The 13,093-nt window shown below is 48.2% G+C and overlaps 4 protein-coding genes across 4 annotated transcripts; 2 read left to right on the forward strand and 2 right to left on the reverse strand.

The window, feature by feature from the left end:
* Window positions 1-322: 322 nt before the first annotated feature.
* EDB93DRAFT_584847 (RecF/RecN/SMC N terminal domain-containing protein) lies at window positions 323-1,112 on the reverse strand. The gene is made up of 4 exons (XM_041456777.1): window positions 954-1,112; window positions 684-900; window positions 584-630; window positions 323-528 (listed from the first exon to the last, which is right to left on the reverse strand). The coding sequence occupies exons 1-3, from the start codon at window positions 1,043-1,045 to the stop codon at window positions 610-612; spliced, it is 330 nt and encodes a 109-aa protein (XP_041306013.1). The 5' UTR covers window positions 1,046-1,112; the 3' UTR covers window positions 323-528; window positions 584-609.
* A 1,447-nt stretch (window positions 1,113-2,559) lies between these two features.
* Window positions 2,560-5,629, reverse strand: EDB93DRAFT_584841 (uncharacterized protein). Its single transcript, XM_041456776.1, has 14 exons — window positions 5,516-5,629; window positions 5,126-5,440; window positions 4,710-5,070; window positions 4,427-4,660; window positions 4,206-4,377; window positions 4,086-4,155; window positions 3,858-4,035; window positions 3,718-3,806; window positions 3,527-3,663; window positions 3,344-3,477; window positions 3,051-3,288; window positions 2,896-2,997; window positions 2,710-2,814; window positions 2,560-2,644 (listed from the first exon to the last, which is right to left on the reverse strand). Exons 1-13 carry the CDS (start codon window positions 5,557-5,559, stop codon window positions 2,756-2,758), a joined length of 2,133 nt encoding a protein of 710 aa, XP_041306014.1. The 5' UTR covers window positions 5,560-5,629; the 3' UTR covers window positions 2,560-2,644; window positions 2,710-2,755.
* A 2,453-nt stretch (window positions 5,630-8,082) lies between these two features.
* Window positions 8,083-8,244, forward strand: EDB93DRAFT_1088328 (uncharacterized protein; the record flags this gene model as incomplete). The annotated part of the gene is made up of 1 exon (XM_041446128.1): window positions 8,083-8,244. A coding segment is annotated over one exon (162 nt), but the record flags the coding sequence as incomplete, so codon positions are not given.
* A 2,074-nt stretch (window positions 8,245-10,318) lies between these two features.
* On the forward strand, window positions 10,319-12,970 carry EDB93DRAFT_1088266 (uncharacterized protein; the record flags this gene model as incomplete). Its single annotated transcript, XM_041446121.1, has 10 exons — window positions 10,319-11,327; window positions 11,380-11,408; window positions 11,461-11,600; window positions 11,669-11,954; window positions 12,008-12,049; window positions 12,105-12,167; window positions 12,225-12,346; window positions 12,408-12,566; window positions 12,614-12,716; window positions 12,767-12,970. The coding sequence occupies 10 exons, from the start codon at window positions 10,319-10,321 to the stop codon at window positions 12,968-12,970; spliced, it is 2,157 nt and encodes a 718-aa protein (XP_041306016.1).
* Between the last annotated feature and the right edge of the window lie 123 nt (window positions 12,971-13,093).

Below are 13,093 nucleotides of genomic sequence, written 5' to 3' on the forward strand. Positions count from 1 at the left end.
GTGATCTGTGCAATGGTCTTGCATCGCTTAAGCCTTAATCATAGATGAAATTCTCAAGTGCATCAGGCTCATCGATCAATACGCGAGGAGCTCATCCGTCCAGAAGACAGTCGTTCTTGCCCAGTAGTTTTGAGCTTTCTTTAATGCCACTCAGGGACATGGTCCATTGCAGGATGCGATGATGCGAAGACTCAAATTTCGTCTGCAGAGAGTCATCATGTTCAACCTGTGAGAATGTCGATGGGCGATTGGTTACAGTCAAGGTTCTTACATGTGGGTGACGGCCCAAGAGAGCAGTCGATCAAACCTTCACTGTGCACTGAGTGACGTGACTACAGCTATTCGCATGTACATTTGACTTGATTTTTTTTGATTTTTTTTTTGATTTTTCAAAGGTAAAAAGTACTTGATTTGTTTCATCTCGCCCTCGGGTATGAGATTGGTCACTGGAAGTAACATCTATCATTACAACACTATTTGCAGCTCACAAATATTTGTATGAGCACGCGGTAGTGATGGTCAGTAGCCCTATGCTTGCACCTCGGGATAAAGGATCATGGAGTAAGAAAGGTATGTAGCTCACGATAACGAAATAGGAATAAAGCTCGACTATTCATCGTATTGAGTCAGCTGTAGGTCTGTGAGTACTTGATCCCGCATACAATCGGTTACCGATGACTTACATCCAACGTCAGGGTGCGAGAGCTGTTTACATCTTGGTCACGATAGATTCCAACAAGAGAATTACCACGCTCATACAAGGAACCCTTCAAGCTGATGACGATAAATTGGAAGGAATCGGACGCCTGACTCCGGATATAGTTGGCAATCTTAGCAACGTTGGTGTTGTCCAGAGCAGCGTCTACCTCATCAAGGACAAAGAACGGTGCAGGTTGATAACTTGAGTCATAGTGAGCACAAAGATTTTCAGTTTGAAGATGAAAAGACCAGACCTGTGTATCGCAAAAAGGAGAGCCAAAGCAGCCACGGTCTTCTCGCCGCCCGAGAGTTGTTCCATGTCGCGGAATCGCTTCATGGGTGGCATGGCATGATATTTGATTCCGGCATTATAAGGTTCCTATGATTGATAAGTGTAAGATAGCCTCGACTGAAAGACTGAAAGACTCACTTCACTATCCTCTAAACTAAGGTATGCGACGCCTCCCATCGGCGAGGCCTTGCCTTTGGTGAGGTCTTTATAGACCTGGTCGATGCAATCTGAAATATGGTTGTATGCCTTGTTGAATAACTCGCATCTAGTTGCTGGGATGAGGATGGCTCAAATTAAACCTATTCACGTACCTCTTTCGCTTGACATCGTTGAACTGATCGCGCGCATTTTTCGAGTCTTTCCGTGCTTTATCAGCTTCTTTCTCTGTGTCCGCAAGCTTGGCCTCGACGTCGTCTAACCTGTCCAACAATCACTATCAAGACATCGAAGAATAGGGATCGACATACTTTTCGATAGCCTTCAAGTTAGGTGCCATTCTCTCAATCTCTCCGTTGAGTTTCGCAATTTGCGCATCAAACTCGGCAGTAGTTTCAGGAGAATTATCCTATGATGGAAGTCAAGCGCGATTCTGTTCCGTCCAAGCTTACATACCGCACGCTCATCCTCTGTCAAAGAGTCAAAGTCGACTTCAATCCCATAATCTTGGACTTGACGTGGTTGTTGGGTACCGTCATCATCATCAACGTCCATTGCTACTTCCTCACGCAGGTTCTAAGCGGGAATCGAAATGAATGCGAGTACGATCTCTCAAATAAACAGCCTCACCTCTTCCATTGGGACGTTCTTCAAACTTCCTTCCAGTAGAGGTAGCTTAATGTCCTCGAGCCTGCATTTCCTGTAGGTTGCCGATCGTTCTAGTGCCAGCTTCTCAATCTCGTCGTTCTGAAGATGGATCGATGAATACAAGTAGCCCATCTATCTGAGAAAACAATCAGCATACCTTCAGACCAATTTCTTTGAGAGCCTGGTCAAGTATCTTGGCAGCCTTCGTGTGCGTCTTTTTGGCTTGGTCGACATGTTTGTTCTTCTCTTCGAGCACGTCAGTAAGGCCTTGCAGCATTTCCTTAAGCTGTGCGATGCCCTCCTGTGCTCCCGTAATCTCAACTTGAATGGTCTGCTTCTTTTCTTCTAGCTCCGCTACTTTCCGTTGTTCATCTTCAGCAGCGTTCCGCAGCATCACCAGACGCGACTGTGTCAACTTCAACTGCTCCTCTTCAAAGTTAACCCTGCGTACACATGTCAGTCACGCCCCTCAGCCTCAAAACTATGAAAAATATAACTCACTGGTGCGTCAGCCTCGCAACCTGCTGATCGAACCTAAGTCGTGCCTGGCTCTCCTCTTCGGCAACTTTCAGCTGACGCTCTTCATATTCTCGAATATTCTCAACGCCTATCTTGGAGCAAAACGAGGCAAATACGCCGTCCTCAGCTGAGTCAATAGCAGATTGAAGTTCTGCGATTCGGGAGGAGAGGTTCGAGTGCGAAGTTTGAGCCTGTAATTACGGTCAGTTTCATTTGGGTCTACTAGACTGTTGCGCGAACCTTTTTGAGCTCAGGAGAGAGCTTCTTGAGTTCCCGTTCGACGTGCTTTAGCTCTTCTTTGATGCCATTGTACCTGGATTTGCATGCGCTCTAGATACCGCAGATGAAACAATGAGATTATTGTGATGCCACCGACAACTATTCCAAGAACGTACCAGATCGTCTCTTGCAACAGCTATAGCACTCTCTAGTCGTGTGATTTCAGCGATGACGTTTTCGTCTGCCTTGCCCCTCGGTTTCGAGCGATTCAATTCCTGAAGCTGCGCCACAAGGTTGTCACGAAGACGGGTAAGGCCTACATATAATTGAGTGTGAAGTACCGCGGTCGGTGAAACGCCTACCTTGCACGTCCTTCTCCTCCCACTTCTTTCCACCCCCATGTGTACTGCGCCCACCGGTAATAAGCCCACTCTTATGGATAACAGTACCCTCCAATGTAACAGCTGCCCAGATCTTAACATGGCGTCCAAATTCCCGCAACTGAATGTGAACCCACCTTTCACCTCCTGCCCCCGCTCCCAACACACATACCTCGCCACATCCATCGTGTCACACACAAGTGCATTCCCACACGCATGGAGCATAGCGCGCTCTACGGCAGGCTCATACTGGATCACATCCACAGCGAGACGTGCGCCTCTGGCAAACGAGCGGAACTTGTCGTTGATTGGCTTGGTACTAATCGTGTCGAGCGGGAGGAAAGTCGCTTGACCTGCGCGCTGTGTGCGCATATACTACAGTATCTCAAAATTGATTCAGATGGAAATGACAGAGAGCAGAGAAGCGCACGTCGATGCATTCGATGGCAGTTTTCTCTTCGTCCACGACGACAGCGTCGATATTGCGCCCGAGTATGACAGATACGGCTGTCTCGTACTTGCGTTGTGTGGGTTTACAGAGATCAACCACACGCCCGCGGACGCCTGTATAATGTGAGCGGTAACTTTCTCGGACAATGAAGGCGGCGCTTACCTGGAAAGATGCGCTGCAGGCTGGTGAGTGTCTCCTTGAGCTTTGCCTCGCGCTCGGATTCGTTCCTGTCGACGCCTGCTTGAAGCAAGCGCTGATAAACATCCGCAAGCTTTTCGTTCGTCTCGGTCTCAAGACGGCTACGGGATAACAATGAAATGGCGTGTGATAAGTGCTTAGAGAAGAAAAAATACCTGATCCTTGTCCGCTCGCTCTGCTGATTTTCGTATTCTTGCTTTGAGCTCGCATGATCACCCTGGAGGGTAGCAAGCTTCTCCTCGAGCTTTGAGAATCAATGAGCTGGTGGTATACGTTGAACTCGAAAAGAACATACCTCGGACTTGCTGACTTTCTGAGTTTGCTCGTCGCCGCGCAGTCTTTCCTGGTTCCGTTGCAGCTCTTCATCTTTGGCCCTCACTTGAGTAAGTGTCCGGGACGCTGTCTTTTCGTCTCGACTGAGCGTCTCCAGAACCTGACGCTCAGAAACGGCGAGGACGCTGGCTGATGCTTTTCTATTTGTAGCATTAACACCGCAAAACACACGTTGACGTGCGTGACTCACAGTGAGCGATATTCGGCTAGACTGTCTTCGCTCAGGGAAGTATTATGTTGAGATGCACGTCTGTGGGCCTCTGTGTATAAAGGTATGAAATAAAGGTAAACAATGAAACGGATGGTTCACCTGCAGCCTCATCTGCAGCCTGTCTAGCATTGGAAAGATCCCGAGTGAGCGAGTGGAGCTTAGCTTGCTGACGTTCAGCATCATTTCCAACCTGCTCCTGTATCTTCTGTGAATTTTGCAGCTTTCTGGATGAATGCTTGATCTGAGCGTCCACTTCCACTAGCTCAGGTTCCTGCTACGCGTCAAAATTGGTCAAGTAGTATGTAGCAAAATAAGCTGACCTTAGCTTCCAATGCCTTTTCGGCCTTCTTGACTTTCTTCTCCTCGCGTACGACTGCTGTGCGGGCCCGTGCTTGTTCTGCACGCACATTCTCAAGAGCCTTCTCGTGTTCTTCATGCTCTGCACGTAAACCAGCGAGAGCCTTTGACTTTGTTTGAATTTCGCGTGCATTTGCTTCAAGTGCCTCTTCGATGTGGAAAAGCTTATAAAGAATGCGTTTCAAGATAAGGTCATCCTGGGAGCGCATGAGCATTGCATTGAAAAGAATGGTAACCCAGGTGCACCTTTTGATCGCACAAGCTCTCAAATCGTTCTGCTTCGCCCTTTTGTTCCTTATATTGTTTTATTTCACCCGCAATTCCTCTTCTCTTCGTGAAATTGAAGGTTGCGTTCTCTGTTGCGCGTTCTTGGGCTTCCTTTGCTTTCTCATACTCTTGAGCGAGCTCAAGAGAACCCGAGATTTGTTCTATAAGACGGGAAAGCTCTTTTGGAGACTGGGAAGCGACAGCCTCGACATCACCTTGGAAGACGAGGAAGTTCTTGGCTTTGACGAGGATGTTGTGGGACATCAAGGCGGCATTATACGCAGAGTATGTGACCACCTTATTATTCAGACGATATTCAGACGCTCCAGTTGTCGATATGCTGCATTGCAAACAACAGTCAGAAGTCCGGGTTAGTCAGACCAGGTAGAACACACGTTCGTTGGAAAAACCACTCCTTTCTCTTTTCATCCTGAAACACTGCAAGCACCCATGCCTTTTTGGCGGTCCCCTCACCCTCTCCATCACTATTATCGTCGTCTTCCTGGTCTTGAGTGGCATCAGAGCCATCCAATGGACCTTTGGCGAGCCGTCGCCCGCGGTAGACAAGATCTTTCAGCTGGCTACTGCGCAGCTGCGCACTCTTCACACCAAGCACGAAAGAGATTGCATCCATGAGATTTGATTTTCCAGCACCATTGGGGCCGATGACGGAGGTGAAGTTCTTGAACGGTCCGATGACTTGGTGGCCCCTGGAAAGGAATAAGTAGACCAGGTAATTATCAGATCTATAGATTAGTCTTTGACAAGGTACTATATGGGCGCACCGATACGACTTGAAATCGCTCACTTCTATGCGTACGAGGGGCATGACCCAGCCAACTTGGAATTCTTACTAGGCTGCTGCTTGACTGTCTAAGTGGTAACTGGTAGAACGCGACATAGTCACAAACACGCCTGTCACATGTACATGTGACATTAATCACTGCGTTCAAAAACCATTGAAATTCACTAACGTTGGCGTACAGAGTGAATTCATCCGCTTTCTTTTATTTTGCCTATGTATGAATGTATAGTAGAAATCAACAGTGTAATTGCAAATGTGGTGCTTGGTGGAAAGCTGGAGTGCTTGGTATCACCAGAATCTCCCCGTCTTCAAGACCTCGCAATGACATACGTTATAACGGCGGTCGTGTGGGCAGAGAGTGGCGAGAATTACCACGGGAAGGTCACGAAGGACACCAATAGGCTCGCGGAGAAGCTTGGGAGAATTGTGTACAGATAGGGGTGCCGTCAGTCAGCATGACGAGCTCGCTCAGGCATGAGGTTGTTAAATGGTAGATGAACAGACCCACGCCCTGACAACAGAACAGCGATTGTTCCAGTGAGCAAGGTGGGAGGTCGATAGAGGATGGATATGCTCAGCAGCTGTTCATTCAACATTATACTTGAGATGGTTTGTTGGACAAGACTAGCCTGTCCACATCAAACTCGTCGAAAAGAATCAGTCGTGCGAGGACACGGAAAATGGACTCATTTGGATAACCAAGTTCATGTCGTCCCAACACCCGGCAGGATGGTGGACCAGTAATAGTTGGGGCGATGCACAGTGAGTTTGCAAACTCACAAATGTGATGCAGGGCGCACGGTGTACCCTTTAGACTAGGTGGATCATTCCAATGGACATGAATATTTACTCGTGGCAATGTTTCAAACATCACAGGACATTGTTGAGGTATCATCGGCAGCCGAGGGATGCACGACGATTGAACTGAAGAGTTTCACTGCAGAAGTTAGCGTAAAAATTATGGTGGGAGGTTATTCATCGCAGTGAAAAAATCTTGCGTAGCGATGGTATTGTTACTTCGCGATGGGTCTCGTTCAAGCAATACGAGATTAGTAGTGTTGGTCCAAGCATCGTGTTCCTGTCGAAGAGTAACAGGTGCGTCAACAAACAAAACTGTTGCAAAACAGCATGACGGACAATATTTTGTAGGTGAAGAGAGACAGTCATTGCAACTGTCCAATGGCTAGTAGTGAGTCGGACTTACTACAGTACAGGAGCATTTTACACACTTCGTCCAGACTTTTTTCACTCGCTTTGAGGAACTGACCACACCTGTCACGGGGTAGTAGTGAAGAATGCAAGGTTGGAGCTAGTTGCGTTCTCGATCTATTCGAAACAGTGAGGATGGTAAGGCCGTTCGGAGCTGACCGCGGCGAGACGGACGAGACGGAGACTGAAAGTTGAATATGCGATTTCGTAATATGCCCACTGTCTCATCTTGGCAACATAACTTGCTTGCTGCATCCATCATGCGACGATCTACTTATCGGTCGCCACTGTTCAAGTTAGTCTACTCCCATCAATGGCGAGCACGACACCATTAACTTAGATGCAGTGCTGCCTAGGTAGGCAAACTGTCTATTTAATTCCTAGTGGTACGTGGTACACAGAGTGAAACGTCACGCGAAATGTATGCGGCCGACGGCCGTCCATAATCACGCTCAATCACAGCTGCAGCTGCGACCAAAACACGCAAGAATGATGCGCGGATTCTCTAATGATGTCAGTCCTGAATTTGCATCGCCTCACTGGCCCTTACAACACATGATTGACCGCGTGTCCATGTCGAAACAAGTTATTCGCTGGCTGCTCCAACCGTGACAGGTCCGCCCAAGCCGGCTTATAATACCCCGGATGGCGCTCCCGCAACAATGACCTCCATTTCGCAGGCTGTCACAAATTACAGCCCAAGGACCTTGGAACGTTCACGGCACTCGAACAGGGTCAACTCCGCCCATCAGTAGTACTTCAGTAGCCAAGACCCACAGCCACTGACAGAGTCTGACAGGGAAGCTACGGTCATTCTTACTAGTGCACACGTACTAGCACCGCCAACGCATTTAACTCCGATGATCTCTTGTAACTAACTAGTCCATTGTTTGGTGAGGATCGACAAATAGATTCAGCTAGGGAAATTCTGATTATTTTTGCCTGATCATCTAGCAAGCCGGAGTTGTAGGATGCTCCAATTCTCGTGCCAGTGCTGAGGCTCATTTTTTTCACCTTTAGAATCATTTTAGGCTGACCTGATGTCGACAGTACATTTGGTTTAGTGTCTGGTGTGCTAAAGCAAAACTTGTATATAAACACAGGCTTGACCATTGACTTGCAGGTCACAGGGGGGAAAGGCTCAATTAACCCAATTGATGTGCTCTGGTTTATCACTAAGCAATTCTTCTCTCCAGTTGCGCAAATGCATCTGTGCAAACCTCTAGTCCCCCAAGCTCTGTGCTTTATATCAATCACCTGCGCAAGGTAGACCCATCCCTCTCATCCGCCCTCTTCGTTAAGTTCACAGATGAACACCCAAGAAGGCGCGCGACCTTGCTGATCCAGCTTCGCACAGGGCACATCCCCTTGAACAAACTCCTTCATAGAATATTCTCAATGTGTCCGGCCTGTGAAGAACGAGAGGAATCAGTACACCACTTCCTATTATCATGCCCAGTGTACACTAATACGAGACGCAGAGCAATCATGAATCTTTGAAGGCCGAGCTTGGAACGTGAGCGCAAAGCCTAAAAGGCCTCCTGAACGACGGAAAAGCTTTGAGGCAATTTTCAAGTACATCGCTCGCATGAAACACCTTCGGAGATGTCAGCACCCAAAGAAGGGAACCCCGACAAATGCGCTAAGTGCTTAGCCATCCTGGCCCATCCACTCCCCCCAATCGCCTTAAGATGGCATCAATCGTCCTCATGCAAGCCTGGACGAGGAGTACAGGATTTACACGCCGCAAACATAGAGTACCATAGATTATTACATCTGTCAGATTCTGTCTAACATAGGGCTTCGCCCCCACGGACAATGATAAATAAGGATAAAAACATAACCCAAGTGATAAACTTACGATAGTCTCCTTGGGTCGTCAAAATGGATCTACCAAACGGCGCCCATGCCCCAGAAATTCCAGAATGGTTTTCAAGTGCAACCATTGAACCAAGCTGTTTGAGTCAAGTCAACTGCACGAGCAACGTGGATAATCACGTGGCACATTGGCTTATGTACTTGATAGCTGAAATAGGAAAGCTGCTCTTACAGTGCGTGTCCGACCAGCTAGTAACGCTGCGTTCACCAGCGTTGTTCGATGTTTCAGCGACTCGCCACAATCCTTTAGTTTTCTCGCATGAAATCTCAATCTCATCACCATCGCTGGAACCGTTTGACTGTTACCAAGAAATCCTCAATTCCTACCATATCTTTAGTCTTTGGGGAAGCACAACAGGTTTCGTCGTCTCAAACCGCAGCCGAGAAGCTACCTCAGATCCTGCGCAAAGCCAATCCTAGTTCTGCATTAAGCTCAATGTCAAAGGCTCAGTCAGAGCAATCTTTAGACGAGATACAAGCCCCTACTCCTTCTAGCCAGCCCACCAATGCCCACGAAGTAGGGCAACTTGAAGTGCCGACCACTCATGATCAATGTATTTCACCGTTGGCGTCAGAAGGTACCCTTTTGTATATCTTATGCTTTTACACTTTTGAATGCGTCATGTCATTTCCAGGTTCACCTGATATTACTACGCTTGGACCGCCTAACGAGTGCGACATAACGACCGAGCAGCCGGGTACAGATGTGACCTCCATAGATTCAACAGCAGCTTCTCCACCTGATCCCGTCTCTCTCCGCGATACATCCGTCGCAACTTCGTCTCATAAGTCTTCTTGGTTCGCCTCATGGACCCGAGAAAAAGGGAAACAGCCAAACCTCGAGACGACCCGACCCCCAAGCTCGGTGCAAGAATCTGCGAGATCATCGAAACCTTCACACTCAAACATCCTTACCATCTCTTCAGTCCCACACCAACTACCTGTTCCCAATATAACTGGAGATGCTGGGCAAAGCACTCCACCCTCGACTTTTCCTCAAGATACACCTATACAAATACGTTCAGACGATCCAACGACTGCTTCATCTTGTTCGGCATCGTATAAATGTTCTTTGTCGCCAGAAGGTCATTACTCTCGACCCGGCACTGCCTCCGTACTCTCGCCGCTGGATGAGTCTAAACTTCCACCCGTCAAGCTGTCTCCGGCGACTCCGTCCGCCGTCCTGCCAAGCAATAACACATCGCAGTCTACTTTGACGCTCAATCAGTCCACCAGCCGGTTTACACTGATGATCCCTTTGCTCGGACGACCAAAGCTCCCTCTTGACCAGACTGTTGCTGCAGTTCAGCGTGATGATACCACTACGACACTACCAGAAGAGTCATCTCCGTCTCGCAGGCAAGAATTCACTACGAAAGGTTTGTTACGGCCCTCCAGTTAGTGAGATGACTGAACGCGTTATTTGATAGAATCCGTACCATTTGCTACAGAGAGTCCTTCTGCTCCGGTCGCAGAGATGACCGAGGTGAACATCGCAGCAGATATAACTCAGCCTGACGGGTCGGTTCACAAGGGTGCCTCAGGTGCTCCTGAGGTTACTAACGCGCAGACAAGCACATGGTGGACATATCTCAAATGGGGTAATGCTGAAGCATCTGAGAGTTATATTCAAACAGAACCTGTTTCAAACGCTCCACCCACCCCAGCAGTCGTTTCCGATGCGCCAGTCAGTGAGATGGCAGCACAGCCAACCATCGACTCCACCTTTGTTCCTCAGAAGTCGGAAATTAGCACCGAGGAGCAAATCGTACCACAGAAGGCGCCCTCCATATTGTCCCCCGACGCATCGGAACCGCAAGGCTCTGCATGGTATTCCCCGTGGTCGTGGTATCAAGGCTCGTCTACTCCTGTAAAATCTACAAGCTCACCTTCGGGTACTCAAGCTGTCTCCGATGGAGAAGGGAACGTGCAGGCGGAGCTTAGCCAAGATGATGAATTCTTGAACCAGATGGTTACCGATGTTTCCCCTTCGCCGGACCCACAACCTCCTGCCAGCGAAGCAAATCCGATATCATCGACAATTACCAATAACAGATCGGGCTGGATCTCCTTTTTTTCTGCTCGTGCAGTGGCGATGAAGAGTATTACGAATGAAAGTCACAATGAAGAAATGGAGGTTATGGATTTGGACGAGGATGAAGCTAGTCCGACAGTTGACTCTCCATCATCAGCCACTTGTTCCGCTCCGTCGAACAAGGATGGTAATATCCCATCTCCGAGTTCGACGGGTGTGCCCCAATCTCCTGCCTCGCCATCACCAGCTCAGAAGAAACCTGAACACAAACCTACTCCGACTAACGCCGTCTGGTTTAGTGCCAACAAGCGCCCGCCGTCTCCGACGCCTTCGAAGAAGTCAGGGGTGAAGACGCCCACAATCCCTCCTCCACCAAATTTGGTCTTACCCACATGGGACGATACTTTCCACACACGGCCTCGCGCACATGTGCCTACTGAACCTCCGTCTGCTCTTTCCAAGACATTCCAATATGTCAGCGAGGTACTCTTTGCGCGTGATGAGACCGCCTCACACAAGAAAGGCAAGGGAAAGTCTGCGGAGAGGCCTTTGGAGCCCTATGAAAAGGCGCTCCCACGTTCGTGGGATGTGATTACAGGACAGAAACAAGAGAACGTGCTGCGAGGATGTCAAAGGGCAGTTGTGATTGGCGTGCACGGGTGGTTCCCTGGTGTGTTCTTTTTTCATAGGCAGAAAAAAGTGCTCATACCCAGCCTCCGAAGGCGCTGTCATGCGGACGGTTATCGGAGAGGTTAGTATATGGTGCTATATTGTGTATCACAGTTTGACTGATCGTTATGCAGCCGACCGGGACCAGTTTAAAGTTTGTGAACATGGCTGTTCAGGCGTTGGAAGAATTTCAGGACAAGCACGAGGTGAAGTTATCAAAAATCACCAAGATACCCCTCGAAGGTGAAGGCACCATCAGCCGCCGAGTCGATAAGTGCGTTCTAGACAACTTTTTCTCAACAAGATCTTTTTGATGCTCACACGACCACCTCGCGAAAACAGGTTATATCAGAACCTGATCGGGAATAAGGAATGGATGGACGACCTCCAGGGTGCCGATGTAATATTTTTTGCCACACATTCCCAGGGATCAATTGTTTCGACCCACATCTTGGATCGCCTCATCACCGATGGCCACATTCGAACAGCACCACGTGACTTGACTGTTAATGCTGTCGGCAGTATCACACGTCCTCCGCAAAGGGTGTGTTGTCTGGCCCTGTGTGGAATTCATCTTGGACCATTGAGATATTTGAGCACGAGCTCATTGGTTCTACCTTATATCCAGGTAAGACATGCGATCACGTTGGGCACACCCAAGTTTATACAGAACAAACATAGTATTTCGAGTCGATTGCTGCCCGGGAGCTGTTTGAATTTCAGGTAAGTCAGTTGCATAAAGTGGGATATTGTCGGGTGATTGCGTTATCGCCACCAGAATACCGACAATCAGATTTCAAGAGACTACGTAAAGGCCTTGAGAAACGTCCTGGATAATGGAGTATGCACTATGCCCATGTCTGATTATTCGTCAGATTAACGCCATCGTCTTCAACAGGTCAAGATGGTGTATATTGCATCCTTGAATGACCAGGTAGTAGGGCTGTACTCTGGGCTGTTCACTTCAGTGACGCATCCCTTAATTTTGCGTGCGCTTTACATTGATGGAGATGCATACCAGTGCGTGTCAGACATGTCACTCGTATTACGCAAGTCCAGCTCACGTCGCAATTTTTTTTAGTTCTTCAGACTTCCTGTCCAATCTCCTCGTTCTCCTGCTACGTATTCGAAATGCAGGGTTATCAGACGGTGGACTCCTTGCACATTTGTCGGAGTCAACCGCTGGATCACTGAATGGGGTTGGACATTCAACCGCATACGAGGAGACTGCTACATATTCGTCAGTACTATTCTTCTACCAATGAATGTGATTGACCCCGTAAGCAGATTCGCAATCAACTACCTTTTCCTAGCTGACTCTGGACAACACCCACATGTTGAACTTGCGATGGAGCCATTTGATGCGCGAACAGAGCAGAATGATTACGAGGTTTGTTACTGCATGTCATATCTGTTTCACACAATCATTTTTTCCCCTAGATTCCTTGGGCTCTCCGTGACCTGATTGCTGATGATAGAGTCGCTGAGCTCTTTTCAGATGATTTTATTCGTTTGCGAGATGCTTTCCGAGACTGGCAACCCAAGACTGCAATTTTACGCGATGTAAAAAGGAAGCTTCAACCGATTCAGAGACTGTCATCAGCCATAATTTCCAAACATGCCGATTCCATGAGCAAACTATAATTCACCCTCGTTGCAGGCTCTGATCGGTGGACTTTGTCGTTCCGATCTACTTACATTGAGTTATTAGATGTTCACACACCACACTCGTGAAACAATATCCCCCGTCACTGTATATCATTCATT

The sequence above is a fragment of the Suillus bovinus genome (assembly GCF_016758785.1).
Source record: "Suillus bovinus strain UH-Sbo-P2 chromosome Unknown EDB93scaffold_42, whole genome shotgun sequence".
Taxonomy (NCBI): domain Eukaryota; kingdom Fungi; phylum Basidiomycota; class Agaricomycetes; order Boletales; family Suillaceae; genus Suillus; species Suillus bovinus.

Excerpts from the sequence above, each read along its gene's own strand:
- EDB93DRAFT_584847 (XM_041456777.1), bottom strand. The coding sequence starts at position 1,045 with ATGCCACCCATGAAGCGATTCCGCGACATGGAACAACTCTCGGGCGGC. Across the intron at positions 901-953 it reads CTCCTTTTTGCGATACACAG|TTATCAACCTGCACCGTTCT; the intron begins GTCTGGTCTTTT and ends CTATGACTCAAG. Across the intron at positions 631-683 it reads CTCGCACCCTGACGTTGGAT|CTGACTCAATACGATGAATA; the intron begins GTAAGTCATCGG and ends ACAGACCTACAG.
- EDB93DRAFT_584841 (XM_041456776.1), bottom strand. The coding sequence starts at position 5,559 with ATGCCCCTCGTACGCATAGAAGTGAGCGATTTCAAGTCGTATCG. Across the intron at positions 4,156-4,205 it reads GGCTGCAGATGAGGCTGCAG|AGGCCCACAGACGTGCATCT; the intron begins GTGAACCATCCG and ends CTTTATACACAG. Across the intron at positions 3,664-3,717 it reads AGCGAGCGGACAAGGATCAG|CCGTCTTGAGACCGAGACGA; the intron begins GTATTTTTTCTT and ends GTTATCCCGTAG.